The sequence below is a fragment of the Danio rerio genome, chromosome 13, assembly GCF_052040795.2.
Source record: "Danio rerio strain M-AB ecotype USA chromosome 13, GRCz13ab, whole genome shotgun sequence".
In the NCBI taxonomy this organism is placed as follows: domain Eukaryota; kingdom Metazoa; phylum Chordata; class Actinopteri; order Cypriniformes; family Danionidae; genus Danio; species Danio rerio.
In genome coordinates, this window is record NC_141033.1 from 53,308,816 (window position 1) to 53,331,715 (window position 22,900).

General features: G+C 35.8%; 1 protein-coding gene and 1 pseudogene across 3 annotated transcripts; one reads left to right on the plus strand and one right to left on the minus strand.

Moving 5' to 3' along the window:
- Window positions 1-443: 443 nt before the first annotated feature.
- On the minus strand, window positions 444-15,862 carry ccnj (cyclin J). Of its 3 annotated transcripts, none has more exons than XM_087279847.1 (7): window positions 15,837-15,862; window positions 14,006-14,081; window positions 11,991-12,201; window positions 10,428-10,727; window positions 7,523-7,682; window positions 5,854-6,050; window positions 444-4,841 (listed from the first exon to the last, which is right to left on the minus strand). In XM_087279847.1, exons 2-7 carry the CDS (start codon window positions 14,072-14,074, stop codon window positions 4,723-4,725), a joined length of 1,056 nt encoding a protein of 351 aa, XP_087135973.1. In that variant the 5' UTR covers window positions 14,075-14,081; window positions 15,837-15,862; the 3' UTR covers window positions 444-4,722. The 3 variants fall into 3 exon arrangements, 2 of the variants coding, with proteins under 2 accessions (XP_087135973.1, XP_087135972.1); XM_087279846.1 differs by having other exon boundaries at window positions 15,704-15,862; XR_015506457.1 differs by lacking the exons at window positions 444-4,841; window positions 5,854-6,050; window positions 7,523-7,682 and adding an exon at window positions 8,054-9,868 and having other exon boundaries at window positions 9,951-10,727; window positions 15,704-15,862.
- A 5,207-nt stretch (window positions 15,863-21,069) lies between these two features.
- On the plus strand, window positions 21,070-21,417 carry LOC147841227 (ubiquitin-fold modifier-conjugating enzyme 1 pseudogene; annotated as a pseudogene).
- The last annotated feature ends 1,483 nt before the right edge of the window (window positions 21,418-22,900 follow it).

Below are 22,900 nucleotides of genomic sequence, written 5' to 3' on the forward strand. Positions count from 1 at the left end.
TTCAAAATAAAAGTCACTATCCAACACCATTATAAAGTATAGAAGAACCAGAGTTAGATGTCGTGATTTAACAGCCATAATCTGTTTTAATGCAGTTTTATAAAGAAAAAGCAAATTAAATGCAATTAAACTTCTGCTTTAATCTTAAAAAAGTAAGGTTTAGTGAAAACAAAGTGACATTTTAGTGTGTGCGTTCTGCAAATCAAGATTAAAACACATGATATCTTGTTTTTAACAAGCATACAGACTTTGTTAAAGCTGTATTACACTATTATCATGCTGATGTATGTCCTAAAATCTTTTACTTCTTTGACCTGTGAGCACATTTTATGATAAAAACACAGTTTCCACTCTAGATTTGCATGCAATTTATAAAATATTCAACATTGGACTGCAGTTTAAACCACATCTCTGTTATACATATAAAAAAAAAAGCAGAGATATTTTTAGATAATCAACATTTATTCTACAAACACACCCGTTCATATTGTGATCAGAACAAATGCAGTTTACATGATATTAAAAATAAGACTTCTCTGTAAGAATTGATTTTGTGATTCTCAAATTCCCAAAAACAAACAAATAAATAAAAGAAATACAGTGAATTTCCACATTTTCTTCTCTCACGCACATTTGTGGATGCTTTTAAACACTGAAAAGTGAATTTTTAAATAAACAAACGTTCCAGTTGCAATAAACCTTAATGTAAATCTACAACACCACAACCAAGATACAACAGAAACGTTGCATTTTTATAAAAAAAAAAAACCCAACTAAACACTATACCAAAGTGCATTTATAAGGTCACAAGACAATAATATTCAATGAGGTAGAGCAAAACAATTGCTTTAGTGTTAGTAAAAACCACAGTACTTCTGTCTTTATTAATGAAAGATTCCTGTAAACCAGTGTTTCTCAACCATGTTCCTGCTCTGCACATTTTCCATGTCCCCTTAATCAAACACACCTGAGTCAGGTCATCAGCTCATAAGCAGAGACTGAAAGACTTGTAATGGGCCTGAGAGACAAAGTAGACATCTAAAACATGCAGTGCTGGTGGTCCTCCAGGAACGTGGTTGAGAAACACTGCTGAAAACAATAATAATATTAATAATACTAATAATAGTGAAATTGAAGGGACAGTTCACACAAAAATTAAATCGGTCATCATTTACTCTTCACAAATCTGAGCTCCTTCTGTTGATCAAAATAGAAACATATATATATTGAAGAATACCATTGACTCCTATAGTACTTTGTTTTTCCTACTATGGTAGTCAATGGTTGCCAGCATTCTTCAAAATACCTTCATTTGTGTTTAACTTGAAAAACTATGAAGGTTTGGAACCACTTGAAAGGGAGCAAATGTTGATTAAATTTGTATTTTTTAGGGTGAACTATCTCTTCAGGTAAACATAACTCAACAAGCGAACACCAAAGGGCAGTTTTCAGCGCATTATAATATTGCACATTTCAATATTTGGTCCCATTCCTCACAAACTTTACAGTGATTTAAGTCATCTACGTTCACATCGATTAAATTAAGTATTCAGCAGCCGAAGTGGCTCAAATCAAGTAACATTAAAGGGATAATTCACTAAAAATGAACATTTAGTCATCATTTCCTCACTTATTTCCTTCTGGTTCAACACAAAACAAGACGTACTGAAGAACGCTGCGAAAAAAGCATTCATTGACTTCCATGGCATTTTTTAGATTTATAATAACGACCTCCAAATTTAAGCAATCTTTGATGTATAGAAGTTTTTCTTTCTGTCAGATGATCACAGTCGGAGTAGTTTTAAATTGTATCCTCGCTCTTTCATACTATGTAATGATATTGGACAGGGACTTTAATTTTGAAACTTTCAAAATTAATCGTCAAACTAACTCAAATATCTGATAAAGCAAAATCACATTTTCGTAACAGAAATATTTTATATTATACTCTAAATTACTGACTTCTGGAGACGACAAATGCATGTTATTTGCGACTAATGTTTACGCATTTTACGTTTGTAATATTTACATAATTTTTAACAAACTATTTCAAGCCAACTAGTCTTCTTGTTCTTTGTCATCTTTTATGTGGCAAAAAAGTGGCAAGTGTTTCCTACGAGACACGTCTATTCCTGGAGCTTCTGCTACAAATGCGTCTAACGTCGTATTCGTAATAACATAAATTTGTTACGTTATTTGTTCACAACCAAAGTCAGTGATTGAAGTATAAAATTTAAATAAGTGACATCAATCCCCTTCATAAGACATGCGTAAGACATACACGTTTTTTGAAATTTCAATTTATCAAAAACCATTATAGAGCATGGAAGAGCCAGAGTTAGTTTAACAAACATGGAGTAGTTTTAAATTTTATCCTTGCTCATCCATACTATATAACGATATTGTATAGGGACTTTTATTTTGAACCTTCCGAAATTAATCATCAAACTAACTCATATGCCACCAGGGGGTTAACATACGTCTATTAAAGCAGAATCACATGTTTTTGTAACAGAAACATTTAACATTATACTCTAAATTACTGACTTCTGGCGACAACCAAATGCACGTAATATGTGACTAACGTTTACGCCGTTTTATGTTTGTAATATTTACTTCATTTTAATAGTATACTGAATAATGTCATATGGTAACAAGCCAACTAGTTTTCTTGTTCATTGTCATCTTTTGTGTGGCAAAAAAGTGGCAAGCGTTTCTTTAAGACATGTCTATTCCCGGAGCTTTTGCTACAAATGCGTCAAACGTCGTATTCGTAATAACATTAGTTTGTTTTGTTATCATGGTATTTGTTCGCAACCAAAAATCAGTGATTGAAGTTTAAAATTAAAAAAGTGAAATATTCAAAAAACATATCAATCCCCTTCATAAGACATACAAGTTAGTTTGAGTGCAGATTAGCACATTTTTTTGAAATTTCAAAATAAAAGTCTGAAAACTATTATACAGCATGGAAGAGCCAGAGTAAGACAACCACAGTCGGAGTAGTTTTAAATTTTATCCTTGCTCTTCCATACTATATAACAATATTGGACAGGGACTTTTATTTTGAACCTTACAAAATTAATCGTCAAACTAACTTATATGCTGCTGGGGGTTATTATATTTCTATTAAAGCAGATTTGCAGTGTTTTTGTAACAGAAGTATTAAACAAACTAAATTACTGACGTCTGGCAATGACTAAATGCACGTTATATGCGACTAACGTTTACAATATTTTACGTTTATGTAATTTTAAGCGTAATAAACTGTATAACGTCATAGGGTAATGCCAAGCCAACTAGTTTTCGAACTCGGTCATCTTCTGTGGTAAAAACAGTGGTAAATGGTTCCTGCAAGACGAAAATATTCCCAGAGTTTCCGCTACGAATGCGTCAAACGCCATTGGTCAGTTTTGCAAAACCTAAATTCTGCCGTCACTACAATTGATTGGGTTTTATAATTTTTACAAATGTAAATATTTCTGTTACAAATCTACATCAAACCACTTCATGAGACACGCGTAAAATATAAAAGTTAGTTTGACGACAGATTTATGTATTTTTTGGAAGTTTCAAAATAAAAGTCATTATCCAACGCCATTATTCAGTTTAGAAGAGCCGTAGTTAGATTGGAAGATTTAAAAGTCAGTTTGACGACAGATCAATGAGCTTTTAGAAACTTTTACTTTGAAAATTACAAAAATGACCTTTTGTAAATTTTAAAATAAAAGTCACTATCCAACATCATTACAAAGCATGGAAGAGCTACAAATTAGTTTGAGAACAGATTTACATGCTTTTGGAAATTTCAAAATACAAGAGAATATCTAACATCATTGTACAGCATGTAAGAGCCAGAGTTAGTTTGGAAAAGTTACGTGTTAGTTTGACGACAGATTTACGTTGTTTTGAGAATTTCAAAATAAAAGACACTACAAACACAATTATACAGCATTAAAGATGCAATGTTAGTTTAAAAGAGCTACGAATGGAAGAGCTACAAGTTGGTTTGAGGATAGATTTATGCGTTTTTGGAAATTTCATAATAAAAGTCAATACCCCACACCCTAATACAGCATGGAAGAGCTGCACATGGACGAGCTAATAGTTTAACGACAGATTTACTTGCTTTCTGAAATATCTAAATAAAAGTCACACTTCCCACATTATTACACAGTAGGAAAAGCAAGAGTTAGTTTAGAAGAGCTAAGCATGGAAGAGCTACAGGTAAGTTTGAAGACAGATTTATGCGCTTTTAGGAATTTCATAATAAAAGTCAATATCGTGTTTTTGGAAATGTCCAAAATACAACGCAATATCACAGTTTGGAAGAGCTAAGAGTTAGTTTGACGACAGATTTTTCACAATTTTGTAAATTAAAAAAAACTACTCAACACCATTATACAGCATGGAAAAGCCATGATAAAATAAAAACTAATTTGTTCGTCTGACAGGAAAAAAAAAGTCATATAAACAGACGATAGCTTGAAGGCGAGTAGAATATGGAGTACTTTTTTAATTTTAAGGTGAACTATTCCTTTAAGCTATTTTTCCAACATTCTTCAGTATATCTTTCACAGAAGTTTAGAGTAAATGGTAAATAAATTGACATTTTTTTGGGTGAACCGTCCCTTTAAGAGCTTCCTGGTACTTGGAGTGCCACAGTAACACACAAAAGTCCCCTGTGCAGTGAAACGCTCTGGTAGTTTCCATCTGCTGTGATCACCTGTCAAAGCAGGGGGCGCTGCAGGGGTAAAGCGGGTTCAGCTGGTACTGTCGGGCCGGCAGGTTCACCTTGGCCTCCAGGCTCTGCAGCGGGGCAGTGGAGGCCTGCAGGGAAGCTGGACAGCAGGAGAAATATGCATTGCAATGAGTAACATGAAATGAAACTGACCCAGATTTTGAGAAGAGCTTTATGAAGGAGCTGCGAAAGTTTCATGACAAACAGTTTGTTAGTTTGATGAAAGATTAATGTGCTTTTGGAAGTTTCAAAATAAAAGTCACCATCCAACAACATTATATGATATGGAAGAGCCAGAGTTAGTTTAAAAAAGCTACGAACATTTTATTTTAGTCGTTAGCTTAATGTTAGATTGTTTATTAATTTGACGACCGGTTTATGCCATTAGGAAAATTTCAAAATAAAAGTCACTGCCCGACACCATTATACAGTGTGGAAAAAACAAACCATAGTTAGTTTGAAAGAGTTAAGCATGGAAGAGCCACGAGTTAGTTTGACAACAATGTTACACACTTTTGGAAATTTCAAAATAAAAGTCCATGTCGCATTATGGTGTTGGATGGAAAAGCCAGAGTTAGCTTGAAAGAGCTACGCAAGTTTGACATCAAATAATTTGTTAGTCGTTAGTTTAATGTTAGATAGTTTGCTAATTTGACGACCGATTTGTGCCCTTATCGAAATTTCAAAATAAAAGTCATTGCCCTACACCATTATACAGTATGGAAAAACCAAACCAGAGTTAGTTTGAAAGAGCTATGCATGGAAGAGCTACGAGTTTGACAAATGTTATACACTTTTGGAAATTTCAAAATAAAAGTCTTTCCAACACCATTATGCAGTATGGAAGAGCCAGAGTTAGTTTGGAAGAGCATAATGCATTACATTCACATTTGTCAACCACCTATATGTGGATTACTTTGATTGTTACCAACATCTGTATTTTAAGTAAACAGTACGGTTTTGTTTTTTTTCGCATGTACTTTAGTTGCTATCGTCATCTGGTAAATCGGAACGCACATTTAGAAATATATGTTTGCACTTTTTCAGAATAAAAAAAGTGCTTTTGAACGTGAAAGTCAACGTAAAGTGTGTACAGTAATTCGTATTTTTACCTGCGGTGTGTGTGCGGTATGTGGGTGGAGCTTGCGTTGACATGACCAGCGGCTGCATGTACTGTGTGTTCTGCCTCTGCATGAACGGCTGCAGGGAAACACTCGAACCCGGAGCTGGAAACACTGTTTGTGTCGACGGAGCTCCAGAAGGAGGACACTTCTGCTTGTTTGCTTCCTTTACATCACTGTCATGAGCTCTGGAGGAGAAAATGTAGATTTACTGGGGTTAATCTGAGTGTTAAACACCATTTAACATCAGGTAACAATGTGAACAATGAAATTTTGATTTCCCCAAGTGATGTGGACAGTTTTTCCTATTATATTTATATTTCTCTTTCTAGAGAAAGTTGCATTTCTATTAGTCTGATAATAATAATAATAATAATAATAATAATAATAATAATAATATTAATAATAATAATAAAATAAAATCTGCTCAGTTCAATATTATATTCTCTCTGTTAAACACCACTTGCAAAAAGAAGTAAAATCTCACAGGCTAAAAAAACTGGGACAAATTGTTATTTTATTAAATAAATAAAAATGATGATATTAAATAAATAAATATTTTCTCTGGAACAGATAAAAGTGGTGTGAAACTCACATGAGCAGTTTGTACAATGTAATAAATAGATGAAAAATATTAAATAAAATAAATGTTATAAAAAAATTAATAAAAACTAAAATAAATAAATAAACATTTTCTCCAGAAGTGGTGTGAAACTAACAGCAGCAGTTTTTGTACACTGTAAATTACAAAAAATATAAAATAAAATAAATAATAATAATAAATAATTATTTTATGTGCAACATAAGGACGGTGTGTGAATCTTACATCAGCAGTTTTTTTTGTAAGCTGAAATAAATGAAAAATATTAAAATAATAATTAAAATAAATATTTTCTCCTTAACAGATAAAAGCAGAGTGAAACTCCCATCAGCAGTTTGTACGCTGTAATAAATAACTGAAAAATATTAAATATATATTTTTATATGTAACAGATAAGGACATAGGTGAAACACATATCAGCAGTTTGTAAGCAAATATAATGAAATAAAAAACAAAACAAAATAAATAAATATTTTCTCTGTAACAGATAAGAGCAGTGTGAAACTCACAGCAGCAGTTTTTTGTACGAAATAAATCATTTATTAATTAATTTTTTTTTAGCTTAGTCCCCTTATTCATCAAGGGTTGCCACAGCGGAATGAGCCACCAACTAATCCAGCGTACATTTTACACAGCGGATGTAAATAGAAATGTACAGTGGTTTTATTGTATAAGAAAACTATTTGCTGGTTCTTGGTAATAAAAAGTAAAAAAAAAAAAAAAAAACAGCGGATGCCCTTCCAGCTGCAACTCAGTACTGGGAAACAACCATGCACATTTAGTTATTCAATTCCCCTATAGCGCATGTGTTTGGACTGTGGGGGTAACCGGAGCACCCGGAGGAAACCCACGCCAACACGGGGAGAACATGCAAACTCTACACAGAAATGCCAACTGACCCAGCTGGGACTAGAACCAGCGACCTTCTTGCTGTGAGGCCACAGTGCTAACCACTGAGCCACTGCGTCACCCATAAATAAATAAAAAATAACTAAACATAAATAAATTAATACAATTATTTTCTGCTTAACATGCAGTAATGGTGTGTGTGAAACTCACATCAGCAGTTTCTGTACGCAGGGCAGCAGTTGCTCCCAGCTGTAGGCTGACAGACGCTGCAGACGTGGCGGCCATGATGGAGAGAGACGAAGGATCACCCGCGAGGACGCCACACACGCCGCCGACACCAGAGACGGCACGAAACGCAGAAATGCATGATCTAAACCCAGAAAAGAGGAACTTTATCTTCATACAAAAACAGATGCAAGAACTGGAGCATCCTCATCCCCATTATGCCCCTTTTTACAAGATCCCTAGAGTGTGTGAAGATTCAGCTAAAAATACCACACGAATCATGTTTTATAACTTATAGCTTTAAAACTCATGGTTAAACGCCCTCATTCGACTTACTAATGTAAGGAATTAAAATGTTTACATTTTTACTGCCTATATTTATGCATTGGGATTCATGAATCCTAATCATACCTGTCAACACTGGGATGTGAAAAATAAGGGATATGCCCACCATAATAAGGGATCAACCATAACTATGCATATTACATCAACGACTTGTGCCATCGCTTTTTTTTCCCTCTCATTTTAATATACTTTGAGAACCAACTACGAGCCTTCCTGTTGGTAAACTTCACAGCGAGTTTAAAAACAATTTTACGTGATGTTTACATAACTAGCAGACGCTTTGAAAATAAAAGTCAGAATTCATTGCAAACCAACAACATCAGTCACTCAGTAGTCTATTAATAATGTTAAAGAGCTTTATTTTGTATTCATTAGATTCGCCTAGTGCTGTCAAAATTAATGCGTTAATGTATGCGATTAATTTGAAATATTTAACGCGTAAATAAAATTGACACAATTAACGCAGTTGCAGTTTTTTTCCCTGTTGTGGCCGTGTGTCTTTAACGTGCAAAGAAATTTGGATAAGACCATGGAAGCACTTTTTGAAGGCAAGTTTCAGTATAAAACAGTTAATGTCGCATCACCAGGCTCTCCAGTGTTTCCTCCAGAGTTTTATGCAATTTCGGGTGTTTCATTTTTAACTTTTAACTTCTGTTTTAATGCAATTTGATACCGCATGGTGAACGGAAAGAAAAACCTCCGCATTCCGTGACTCGGTGGTCCTTTAAGGTAATCAAAAATCGCTGCTTACATGGTAGACTCTTAATAAGAGTATTATCTTAATCATATTAAAATCGGAGTATTGGTGTCCATGTAAATGTACTGGTATCCAGAAAATTTCCGGAACGACTGTACCGGTATATTCAAAAAAGCGCTGTTCACACAGGCGAGGACGATACGGAATTTTTCCGGAAAAGAGCATTCACACATCCATCGCAAAATGCCGGTAAATTCTGACATCATTCACCAAAAATGAGCTCTAAACGGCTGCGCTTGTGTTTGTAAACATTTGACTACATTACAGACTCTTCGGATGGATCAGTATTGAGTACAACTCCAATGAAAACATAAGGAGGATCACTTTCGCATGTCGAGATGTTCATGATATGTGTGTGTGCTGGCGCTATGGGCGCTCACGGGCACACGCAAAGCTTGAAGGTAAACAAACAACGGCTTATCATAAACATTTTATCGATGATTATCTACACAGTTAGCATTAAGAAGAAACATAGAAACGTGATCTGACTAACATCTAGCAGCTAAATGTGTCTGGAAAAATATTCAAAGGCTTTTATTCTCATTAACTGTGCTGACGTGAATGCGTCTGACTGTTCTGATTGGCTAAAGCAGACGTCTCACGTCAGCACGTTCTAGACGTGCACGCGCTTATTCCGGCAATCTTCCTTCTGCATTCACACAGCGCAGCATTCCGGCAAATTGCCGGTAATGTTACAACTTCTCTTTCCGGAAAAGTTCAGTGAAATACAGCCAGACTTTAGAACGCTTAGTTTAAGCAGATTTGATGAACACGATCATGCATGTTGAATCTCAAGGAAGTCGCTCCAGCTGCCCTGTCCTGCGTACGTTGTGTGTGTGTGTGTGTGTGTGTGTATGTGTGTGTGTGTGTCTACGTGCGTTTGTAAGCAACTAACCAGCCTAAACGTCGTTGTCCGTAGCCCAAAAATTTACGAATTGTCGTAAGATTGCGTCGCACACTCAGCTCACATCATTTAAAAGAAAAGGTCCACATTGTCCCCCGATAATGTCAACAGACTGGACTTAGCAACTGTCTGAATGTAAAGGAGGACTGAGCAAAATCGTTTCACTTTATAATTAATGTTCTCAACTCACAGCAATACAACTTTTCAATGAGTGCAATTGTTTGTAGTCAATACTTTAATATTATTATTTTAATTTTCCATATCTGCAATTCCTGTATTTTGGCTTTTTTTTGCAGTCCATTTAGAAGCCAACATGGAAATAACACTATTTTAGCAATAATTTAATAGCAATAATAATTCTATTTAATCTATTTAAAATTGCTTTTAAAATTGCTAAAAAAAATTGCTTTTTAATTCTATTTAATCTATTTAAAATTTAATCTATTAAATCTATTTAATAGCAATAATAATTATTGCTGTAAAGCCAGGATCTTGATGGTTTATTGTGGGTTTGTTGTTTACATGAAGAAATCTGTGTTACAAGTTAAACAAAAATTCTAATAAACAATTATATTTTGAATTTAATTAGTTTTTGTCTTGAGTTTACATTAATTTTACATTTGAATAGCCAAAATTACAAGTTTCAACGTAATTAATCGCTATTAATCTTCAAAAAAAGCGTGATTTATTAGTCAATTTTTTTCAGTCGATTGACAGCACTAATTATAACCCTTACTATTTCATTTGGAGTGCGGGGTGGCTGCTATTGAAATGTTTCTGATGCAACACTTTCGGCACAGACAGACAATTTGCTTGTCGCTGGAATACTGCTGTGTGTTGTTCAGTAAATGCATTGCGTGTGTATTTGGCAGTGAGTGTTGAACCTTGTAAAGAGACCTCGAGGAAGTAATCAGCGTATTTGGACATGTACAGCATAGTTTTCTCCATGCAGGTCATCGGCCAGCCGTCGTGCAGGTCCGTTTCGTTTACAGCGACCGGCAGGTAATACTCGATGAAGTGAGCAGCAGTCGGCAGGTACAGGTTCCACTGAAACGTCTCCAAAAGCAGCAGCTCCATGTGCAGGAGACCCGGTTTGGTCAGAACCAGATTCATGGAGCTCATGCAGCCCAGACTGTTGAGCGCCTCCAGCTTCGGGACGCGGTCTTCCCTCTCCTCAAACTTACCTGCAGAGATAAATCAAGGTAACAGATCATATAATGCATTGCAAACTTGAAAAGAGCTCTCCGTTTTCAGTCGTTTATGAAATAGGCTCATTTTACAGCTCTCCAAGAGGTAAACATTTAAGTTTTACCATTTTTGAATCCATTCAGCTGATCTCCAGGTCTGGCGAGAGCGCTTTTAGCTTAGCTTAGCATAGATCATTGAATCGGATTAGACCGTTAGCATCTTGAGTACAGAGAGTATAGTTCCTAGACATCATTCATTCAATCTTATTCTAAATCAGGGTTCACCACATATATCCAGCATATGTTTTACACAGTGGATGCACTTCCAGCTGCAACCCAGTACTGGGAAAGACCCATACACACTTATAAACTAAAGCCAATTTGACTTATTCAATTCATCTACAGCGCACGTGTTCGGACTGTGGGGGAAACTGGAGCACCCAGAGGAAACCCACACCAACACAGGGAGTACATGCAAGTCCACACAGAAACACCAACTGACCAAGCCGAGGCTCGAACCAGTGACCTACTTACTATGAGGTGACAGTACGAGCTACTGAGCCACCGTGTCACCCGTTCCTAGACATATCAGCCAAAAAAATCTTAGTCCAGGGGTGAACAAACTCTGTTCTGGAGGGCCGGTGTCCTACATAGTTCGCTTCAAATTCCTTAACAAACCGACCTGGAAGTTTGTAGTAAACCCAGAAAGAGTTGGTTAGCTGGTTTAGGAGTGTCTAATTAGGATTGGAAATAAACTCTACAGGACAACGGCCATCCAGGATCAAGTTTGGGCACCCCGTCTTAGTACATTATATGCAACTACACAAGCATCAAGCTTAAAATAAGACAATTATAAAAACTCAAGATGCTAATGGTCTAATCCGATTCAATGATCTATGCTAAGCTAAGCTAAAAGTGCTCCTGCCAGACCTAGAGATGAGATGAATGGATTCAATAATGGTAAAACTTAACGCTTCACCTCTAAGGGATCTGTAAGATAAAACTATTTCCAAATATTAAATAAATAAAGGCGGAGTGTTTCTTTAAGAAGTTATTTAACTATTTTTAAAGCACATACAAGTGCTGTTTGCCAATTCAAGAACATGATGAAGCAGTCTATTTAATGGTTGCCAGAGTGTTGCTGTAGTGTTTTTTGTTACTGCTGTTATTGTTGTAGCACGTTTCACTGTGCTTGTTTGGTGCATCATGATTCATAATAGCAGATGAGGTCACAATAACAATCATTAAGACCACTCTTACTGGCCAAAAGCAAGCAGGACAACGCGACCATGTGAAGCTGCTGTACGGAGATGTCATAGCGGTCCATAAACAGGTCCAGCAGATAAACAGCCAAGTGTCTGGCCGCCGGGCACAGCTTGAAGCGATTGCTGACTATAGCAATGAGGTCTGCGAAATACCGTCTGAGGCTCAGCTGCGGGGACTGGCCTTTGTATGCAGGCAACCGCAGCTCCTGGAAGAAAACAGCAAGACAATCACGTTACAGAGGTTTTGCAATGTTGATTTTTTTTGTAATAACCAAGATAAGCTGATAAATTCATGCATAACAACTACAAAAATCTTCTTACTGCAATGATCGCTTTATTACTGGCTGATCTGTGCAATGGAGTAGCAAAGCTGTACAGTTGAAGGCAAAATTATTCACCCTCCTGTGCAATATTTATCCTTTTTTTCAAATATTTCTCAAGTGATATTAGATGGAGCAAAGAAATTTTCACAGTATTTCCTATAATATTTTTTCTTCTGGAGAAACTCTTATTTGTTTTATTTTGGCTAAAATAAAATCTGTTTTTTATTTATTTAATATCTATTTTAAGGTCAATATTATTAGCCCCCTTAAGCAATATTTGTTTTGATTGCCTACAGTGCAAACCACTGTTATACAATGACCTGCCTAGTTAAGCTAATTAACCTTGTTAAGCCTTTAAATTGCACTTTAAGCTGTATGGTATTATCTTGAAACATGTTATGTGCTGTTATTATGCCAAACATAATAAAATATATATATAATATTAGTAATAATATTATTAATATTATTAAAATAATATATATATTTATATTAGAAATGACTTATTAGGTTTAGAAATGTGTTGAAAAATATCTTCTGTCTAATAAACAGAAATTGGGGATAATATGAAAGTATTAAATTAACAGAAGGCCTAATAATTCTGACTTGAACTGTATATGCATGAATTAAAGTTGCATGAAAATTAATTATGCATTGTTGCATTTGCTCATGTATTACAACTGCCTAAGATGCAGTTAGCTAAATTCATTCAATTTTAATGAATGCATGCATTTATGTTCGATATGCATAAAATCAGTTAAATTGCATTTGCATGCATTCTAATTTTATTACTTGCACAGTTGAATGCATGCTTAAAATGCAGCCATTTTTATTTGAACGCATGCAAGCCAACTTTTCTGGATTTATATAACTGCATGCATTTAAGCAAGACATGCATTAATTTAATTGCACATGCATTTGTTGCAATTACTTGCATTGATTAAAGTTGCACATGCACTCAGTCAAGTTGCATAGTTAAATGGATGCTTAATGCATACATTTGCCATTTAAATGCATGCAAAGTCTACTTTCCTGCATTAATGTAACTGCATAGTAATTAAGCAGAATATGCATTAATTCAGCTGCATATGCATGCATTTATGTTGCAGTTACATGCATTGATTAAAGGTGCACAAGCAGAGTAAAAGTTGCATGGTTGAATACATGCTAATGCAACTTAATGGGATGCATACATAAGCAAGATGAATGCATGCATTTGAATGCATTGTTGCAGTTCATGCATGGATGCATGCATTTGCAGGTTGAATGCATTGTTGCAGTTGCATGCATTCATAAATTTGCCTATACGCAGGCAGCATTTACATGCATTCAGAAAAATTGTACATGCAAGCATTTAACTTGCTGTTGCATGGGTGTATACAGATGTACTGAATGCAAGTCATTTCATGCATGCATTTAAATGAGACCTATTATGCAAAAGTCACTTTTATAAAGGGTTTAAACACAGTTGCATTGGCAAAAGAGTGTAAATATATCCTTTTGTACTGACAGAACAACTCCCCCTTTAAGTTACATTACATTACAAAACCATACAGACATCTCCATCTCCACATGAACATTTTCCAATACTGATTTAATTACCCAGATTTGAAGGTTAACATGCATACATGACGTTTTAACATGGATTTAGTGGAAATCAAATAACGCAATGATTGACAGGGATACTAACTTTGTATCGCAGGGCCTGATAGATGTCCTCTGCAAGTTCTCCTTTCCACCACTGACCCTCCAGCTCCATTGGGCTCCTGGAAGAAATGCAGGTTTGGAGATCAGAGCAGCTTCATTGAGCAAAAGCACTTGAAAACAGCAGAAACAGCAGATCAACTGAAGCTCCAGCAGCAATCAGCACTGATGAAGGTTTGACTGTTCTCAATCAACAGCAGGAGATCATTTCTTCTCAGTCCCTCTGAGGACAAATGTTAGACAGAGGTAAAGTTTGTCTTATATTCACACATTTGACATTCAATAAACCACTAAAGGAGAATTTTAAAAGGATAATGCAGATTATTTATGATGATGTACTATTATTGAGGTAAAGTTGGATCTATATTCACACATTCGACGTTTAACAAAACACTAAAGGAGAATATTAAAAGGATAATGCAGATTATTTATAATGACACTATTATTATAGTAGGATTTATATTTGCACATTCAGACTTTCTCCTTGATAATAACATTTCTGAAAGAGAATTATTTGCAAATTCTGAATAGTTAAATCATATTATCAGCCAATGACTATCGAAGTACATTGTTCACAGTCAAATAAAGAGTGCTAATGTTATTTTGAAGTCATTCTTACAAGCGATTTCAGACCTAATATTTAAAGTAGCATGGTAAACCATGTAAATACCGTGTCAGAAGTTTATACTGAATGAATGTACTAATATAAAACAAACTTTACCTCAATCTTACACTTATTAGCACACTGTCTCTATATTATTTACCATGCTATATTGAATATTCTGTCTGAAATCGCTTGTAAGTATGACTTCAAAACACTTCAGCTCCATTTAGTTGACTCTGAACTATGTTTTACTTGAATAGTCATGGGCTGATAACATGATTTCACTATTTAGTTTCTGCAAACACTACTTTTCAATATTAAAAAGGTCTGAACGTGCCTATATAAAACTAACGTTACGGCAATAATAGTATTGAGGTAAAGTTGGATCTGCATAACACATTCGACGTTCAATAAAACACTAAAGGAGAATTTTAAAAGGATTCTGATTATTTATAATGACACTATTATTGTAGTAGGATTTATTTTTTGCACATTCAGACTTTCTCCTTGATAATAACATTTCTGAAAGAGAATTATTTGCAAATTCTGAATAGTTAAATCATATTATCAGCCAATGACTATCAAAGTACATTGTTCACAGTCAAATAAAGAGTGCTAATGTTATTTTGAAGTCATTCTTACAAGTGATTTCAGACCTAATATTTAAAGCAGCATGGTAAACAATGTAGATACCGTGTCAGAAGTTGTTACTGAACAAATGTACTAATATAAAATAAACTTTACCTCAATCTTACACCTATTAGCACACAGTCTCTATATTGTTTACCATGCTATATTGAATATTCGGTCTGAAAATCGCTTGTAATGACTTTAAATCACTTTAGCTCCATTTAATTGACTGTGAAATATATTGTACGTTGACAGTCATTGGCTGATAACATGATTTCACTATTTAGTATCCGCAAACACTACTTTTCTATGTTAAAAAGGTCTGAATGTGTGTATATAAAACCAACTTTACCCCAATAATAGTTACCGGGTATGAAATGTTATCGCCTGTCAAATGCAGAATCCCCAAATTAGCTAACAATGAAAAGTTTCCAATAGTGAAAGACTCACCCCGCACAAAGCCGCCTGCATACAGACAGCACAAAGAAAACTAGCAGCCGAACAAACAAACTTACTAGGGTAACCAAAGTGAAAATCAAAGTAAAGTTTACACTTGAGGTTCACGAGTAAAAAGTAACAATACCAGGCACGCGAGGGAAGCCCATTGACAATCTCAGCCAATGGGAGGGCGCCTTACAATCACAGCGCGCAGCCAATCAGAGCTAAGCTCTCATACGCGTCATCAGCTGAACTTTTTTATTTTTAATTTTTTATTAACAAGAACCAGCATGTACAGTTTTCTTATACGATAAAAGCAGTTTACATTTCTTAACAAGAATAAAATAAGTAAGAAAAAACGAAATTAAAGTAAAAGAAAAACAGCTGAACTTTTGACAACGTCAGGAATCATAGATATATACACTAGATATCGCATAGGGACCCTGAGCATGCGTCAATAGCGCCGCCACATTGGTACAGTGCTCCCAGGACAAATTTAATTCAACCGCACTAGTCAAGACAGTGTTATTACGTGAAGATGCGGGACTTTAGCGCTGTCTACGAGTGTAGTAACGAGCAAACAAAGAAAACAAAGCACAAAGGCAGAACATTTCATAGGTAATATTAAGTTTTTTTTCTGTTTTTGTATGTTCTGAACTTTTGTGCTAATCAGGTAACGTTATTGATGATAACAGTCACTTACTGCATTCACCATAAGGCAAAGCAGCTCCAACTCGCACTAAACACTCGGCTTATGCTAGTTTTGTTGAATAAAATCAGCAAACAATGCAAAAGAAATATGACAACGAGATGCTGCGCTGCCAGAAACTTGTATTATTGTCGGCTAACGTTAGTGAAAGAGTCGTTCGGGGGATTAATTCACAAACGAATCGCTCCCTCCGTCAGTATGAGCAGTGAAAGCAGGAGAGGAGCTGTGTTTCAGGACATGATTAGATCAGATTTAACAGGCAGGGTGAATAGTACATTTCTGTACACACAAACACAAGCTCTTTGTCAGGAATGCCCATGTGGTCACTGATCCATCAATGTAGAAAAGTGATGTAAAATTATAATTTTCGTAATTAGAAAAAAAAACTGTCCAAAGTCCTCCACTGTACCTTGGTCCCGCGTTCATTTCAAAGGAGCGCTACCCTGTAGCAAGATGGCGGCGCTATTGACGCATTCCGTCCAATAGACAACAATAGGCCAGGCGACATCTAATGTATACATCTATGGTCAGAAATGAGGAGGGGGAGACTGCTCCAGAGTCCAGACAGATCTACGGCCTGAGCAGTTTTACGGCTAAGCACTTTTACACCCCTGTTGTTCCTGATGCGTCCAGTAAAGGGAGTACACTATTATTTTACGCCTACAGAACTTTATCACACCCAACCAAACGCGACACGATGAAGAGGCATGTTAAATACGTGTTTAAAACATTAGCAAACATAAAACTTAAACATCTTTAATTAGATTATCAAGAACTTTGTCCTTTTGTTATACCTTAAATTATAAATCTTAAATCATAAATCAAATAAAAACAATATTGTGATGTGTTTTGCATCGATCCAGATAATATATAAAATGGGATGAAATGTTTTTTTTTCTTTTAATTTTCCATTCCTTATTGTTTCTGAGGATTACGAATTTTTAGATATTTGGACTAGAAACAAGTCAGAAACTCTTAAGTAAGAAAAGAATTTTTGCAGAGTATTTATATACATAACACATTTTTTTGTGAGCATTTAGAGTTTGATGTAAGGATTCAGCTTCATTTAAAGAAAACTGGCAATCTCTAGTGATATTGTTGTCAATAAATAAATGTAAAAACTAATGTTGTCCGGGTTTTTGTTTTTCAGGTCCTTGGAATTTTAGAAAGGAGTGAATTGTTTGTCTAAACGTTCTGCAGCTGACTGGTAGTAACACCACTGCATTCTTATCACAGCACATCATTACTCCATATTACACTGCATTGTTTGGTTAAAATTTTCAAAACGTAATTTTATATATAAACAATACAACAAAATGCATCTCTCTATATTAAAACGTATAACTAGGCTACAATCAACCATGACACTTTCCAACTATTTCTGTATTTAATTTTTCTTATTAAATGAATCTACTTACACTGCAAAAAATGATTTTCTTGCTTAGATTTTTTGTCTTGTTTCTAGTCTAAATATCTAAATTTTCTTATATCAAGAAGCATTTTTTAGACAAGCAAAACATATTGCCTTGTTTTGAGAAATGATATGCCAATATTAAGTCAGTTTTTCCTTAAAACAAGCAAAATAATCTGCCAATGGGGTAAGCAAATTAATCTTGTTTTTTCTTTTGACGTAAGATTATTTTGCCTACCCCATTGGCAGATTATTTTGCTTGTTTTAAGGAAAAACTGACTTAATATTGGCATAATATTTCTCAAAACAAGGCAATATGTTTTGCTTGTTTAGAAAATTCTTCTTGATTAAGGAATTTTTAGATATTTGGACTAGAAACAGGACGAAAAATCTAAGTAAGAAAAGCATTTTTTGCAGTGTACATAGCAAAATGTCTCTGGCCCAGCTCTGGCCCACACAATCAGGTTTTGCTTGGCCCACATGCCGCAGTGAATTACGGTACATGACTGGACCAAATCTGGCTTCCAGACAAGGGCCAAACACAGAGCATATCTGGGCCAAGTCTCAGCCAAGTTAATAACTCATAACTGTGCCTGAACTGGGCCAGATAGGTTGGTGTGTCACGATTGCAATGAAATTGATAAACCCATGGAGTGATGCGCTTTAGGCACACTATGGGCACGCTTTTTCTCAAAGTGACCTGATTGGTAGAATTTTTTTTCTTTACTCAAAAATGATTTTAGTGTATTTTAAATGTGGGTCAAGACTGGCCAAACTCACATGGCCCACTTTCAAATTTTTAAATCTGGGCCAAATACTACGTTTTTCATCTGGGCCAAATCTTGTGTGCCGCCTTAAAGACGGTGCCACCTCTGCCAAACCCGGGCCAAGTTTGGCCCACATGCTGTATGCCAGTGCCGGATGAATGCCTGCTGTGCCAGCTTTGTGCCAAATCTGGGCCACAATTCTTTGCTACTAGGGTAAATTAATTGAGAGGGGTCTGGATGCAGACCTGGTGGCGTGCAATCTGGGCTGCATCCAATGCTTTTTAATGGGCTCACCTAACCCCACCCCTAACCCTACCCCTCACAGTGACGTCACTCGCTCCATTTGAGTGCATTGTGTCTGACATTGCATCGTTGAGTGATGCAATCTCAGCTTGCATCATAAAGGCTGCATCCAGATACTATTGAATTCATTTGCAATTGGGATTTTGCATATCTGAAATTATTTGGTGAGTGTATCAATTCTGCAAATTATCTAGTGAGTTTATATGTAACGGAGGCCAGCTAGTGTGTGCTGTGCAGGTAAACCTCACTCCTCTGACCTCTAAAGGTGCTCTAGCGACAGATGCTAGAGGTTATGGTCTTTAGCCTTCTTGTTGGAGCAACCGACTCCTATGCGGAAAGTCGCTGGTTCGATACCAATTCAATTCAATTCAGCTTTATTTGTATAGCGCTTTTACAATGTAGATTGTGCCAAAGCAGCTTCACATAAATGGTCATAGTAACTGGAACAGTGTGGTTCAGTTTTTAGTGTTTAAGTTCAGTTCAGTTTAGCTCAGTTCAGTGTGATTTAATCATTACTGAGAGTTCAAACACTGAAGAGCAAATTCATCGATGCGTAGCTCTACCAATCCTGAACCATGCGAGGCAGTGGCGACAGCGGAGAGGGAAAAAAAACTTCACCTGATGGAAGTGAAGAAAAAAAACCTTGAGAACCAGACTCAGTTGGGCACGACCATTTTAATTTCTCCGCTGGCCAAAAGTCTTGTGCAGAACTTCATTCGCCGTGGTTGAGGCTGGAAGATGGCCTCAGCGAAGACTCGTCTGTCCCTGGAGCGTCGCTGGAATCAGACTCATGTTCTCCACTCCCCACGACCATCAGCGCAGCAGCAGCTCAGGATATGGCCTGGTCCCGGATATGGAATCCTTGAAATCATCATGTCGCTGGTCTTGGATCCAATTAGTGACTCCGCCTAATCTGAGGACCTCGGGATGAGTATCCCCAGGTGAAAATAGAGAATAAAGAAAATAATTAGCGTAGCTGCTGTTCATAGTGTGTATAAACAAGATGCAGAAGCCTGTGTGGAACCCGCTAGGTGATGCATTGAGTGTATGCTTTACTAAACAGATAGGTCTTTAATCTAGTTTTGAACTGGGAGAGTGTGTCTGAGCCTCGGACGTTATCAGGAAGGCTATTCCAGAGTGTAGGAGCCATGAAAGAGAAGGCTCGACCACCTTTACTTGATTTTGCCATTCTAGGTACTACCGATACCAGCTTGGAACGGGTCGGCTGGCGTAGAACCGGCAGGGTTACAAATAATTCACTTTCTGATACATTAACTTAGCGTTCATATTTAGCGTAATCTAATTAAAATATATATTTATGAACAGGACATTTAATGATCTGGGAGCGTTGACTTCAAATGTATTATTTGGCCATGTATCTTTCATCCCCCCCTACTGGACGCATTAGAAACAACAGGGCGTAAAACTGTGGACCGTAAAACTGCCTGGATTCAAGTCTGTAGATGCTTCTATCAAGGATAAAAAATTTGATAACAATTATATCAGGAAAATCCTAACTGCAGATAAAAGTGTTCCTCCAATTGCAATGGTTAAATGGAAACAAGCATTGCCTTCATTCTTTTTCCCCCAAAAAATCTGGTCAGATATTACAAAATACATAATTCCTAATGAAGTAAAAGAAACTAATTTTCAAATATTACATAGATATTATCCATGCAATGATTTTATAAGTGAGTTTAAGGAAGGTTTTGTGTTGTTTTTGTAAAATGGAACCGGAAACAATTCTTCATTTATTTTTCAGTTGCAGTTACACAAAACGGTTTTGGTCCCAAGTTTCCTTAAATTAATCAGTATAACTGAGCAAATGGTTTTATTTATGGATTGCTACTCTGGATTACTGGAAATGGACAAAATAACTAAAATTCTTATTACATTTGGAAAGTCACATCCACAAAACAAAATGTATGCTGACTGTACCAAACTGTATGCTTTAAAAATACTTAATGTACACGATTAATTTTTGTTGTTAATTCCATTGTATACTGTTTTATGTATAACTCTGTACACCCCTGTTTGATCAACAAAAAATAAATAAATAAAAAAAGTCTGCAGACGCCTCATATAGTCAGGAATGAATTGCAACCTCCATGAGATTATGTTGTTGTGAGACTTCGAGAAAAATATTTAGCACTTATAAAGTATGTCGAAATCAACAAAGCAGCTGATAATGACTGGTTTCGAGTCCAACAAAGAGGGCACAAGGTGGTTTGGAAAATGCTGGTATATTCACGAGCTTCTCAAATATGATTTTGGCATGGAATTTGATATTCCAGTTACATATCCTCCTGCCACAGCTCCTGAAGTGGCCATTCCTGAGTTAGATAGGAAGACAGCGAAGATGTACAGAGGTGGAAAAATCTGCCGTACAGACCACTTCAAACCACTGTGGGCAAGAAATGTGCCAACGTTTGGTCTGGCTCATCTTATGGCTTTGGGACTTGGACCGTGGCTTGCGGTTGAGATTCCAGACCTCATTGCAAAAGGCTTAATTCAACATAAAGACCAAAACAGCTGAAAACAGTAGAAAGCGTTTGCATTTCACCATGTATAAATGATGCAACTGACAATTTAACAACAGTTTGTTTGAGGTCATGGGTTGCTTGACCTGTGGCTTCATATTTTTGTTTGTTGCTTCACAGTAACTGCACTTAACATTCATGTGTGTACATATTTTCTTTTCTTTTCTTTTCTCAGTAGACCAGTACTGTTCATGTAGAGTTGAAGTCAGAATTATCAGCCCCCCTGAAATACTAGACCGCTTGTTTATTTTTTCCCTAATTTCTGTTTAACGGACAGCAGATATTTTCAACACATTTCTGCACATAATAGGTTTAATAACTCATCTCTAATAACTGATTTATTTTATCTTTGCCATGATGACAGTAAATAATATTTGACTAGATATTCTTCAAGACACTTCTATACAGCTTAAAGTCACATTTAAAGGCTTAGCTAGGGTAATTAGGGTAACTAGGCAGGTTAGGGTAATTAGGCAAGTTGTTGTATAATGATGCTTTATTCAGTAGACAGTCAAGAAAAAATATATAATTTAAAGGGGCTAATAATATTGTCCCTAAAATGGTGTTTAAAAAATTAAAAACTGCTTTTATTCTAGCCAAAATAACACAAATAAGACTTTCTCCAGAAGAAAAAATATTATCAGACACACTGTAAACATTTCCTTGCTCTGTTAAACATCATTTGAAAAATATTTTAAAAAGAAGAAAAAAATTCAAAGAGGGCTAATAATTCTGACTTCAACTGTATGTTTCATTAGTAAAACCTGGTACACACACAAACAAAGATAGTATTGTAATTGATGCAACACCAGCGGGCCTGGCGAGGCTTTTGCAGGGTTACAGTGAACCAAATAAACTAACAGTTAAAATGAGATCGTATTAGATGGTGTTGATATCAAAGATAGAAAATGTAATAACACATTTCTCAGAAGTTTGATTCATTGTCATTGTGTTCATTTAGTCACAACTACTTTAAAATATTGCAACAATATGTTGAAATACTTTCTGGTTTAGGCTAAAAGCTGTCGTGCCCTATTCAAAATTCCCCTGTAACATCAGTACTCTGAATTACTTACACTCTCATGCTTTATTTTATGTTTATTTATTTATTGTCTGTTGTTTTATTTTATTATTATTATTATTATTATTTAAATTATATCTTCATCCCCCCTGGCTTTCACTGTGTTCCTTTCTTTCTTCATTTATTCATTTTTTGTGTTGAATAAGTTAGCGTCATTCCACTGTGGTGACCCCTGATTAATAAAGGGACTAATAAAGGGAAAAGTAAAAAAAAAATGAATGAATAAATATAATTATTAATTTTCCTTTGATTTATTCCCTTTATTAATCTGCGGTTGCCACAGTGGAATGAACCGCCAACTTATCCAGCATATGTTTTATGTAACAGATGCAATTCCAGCTGCATCACAGCACTGGCAAACACCCATATACACTCTCACATTCACACACATACACTAC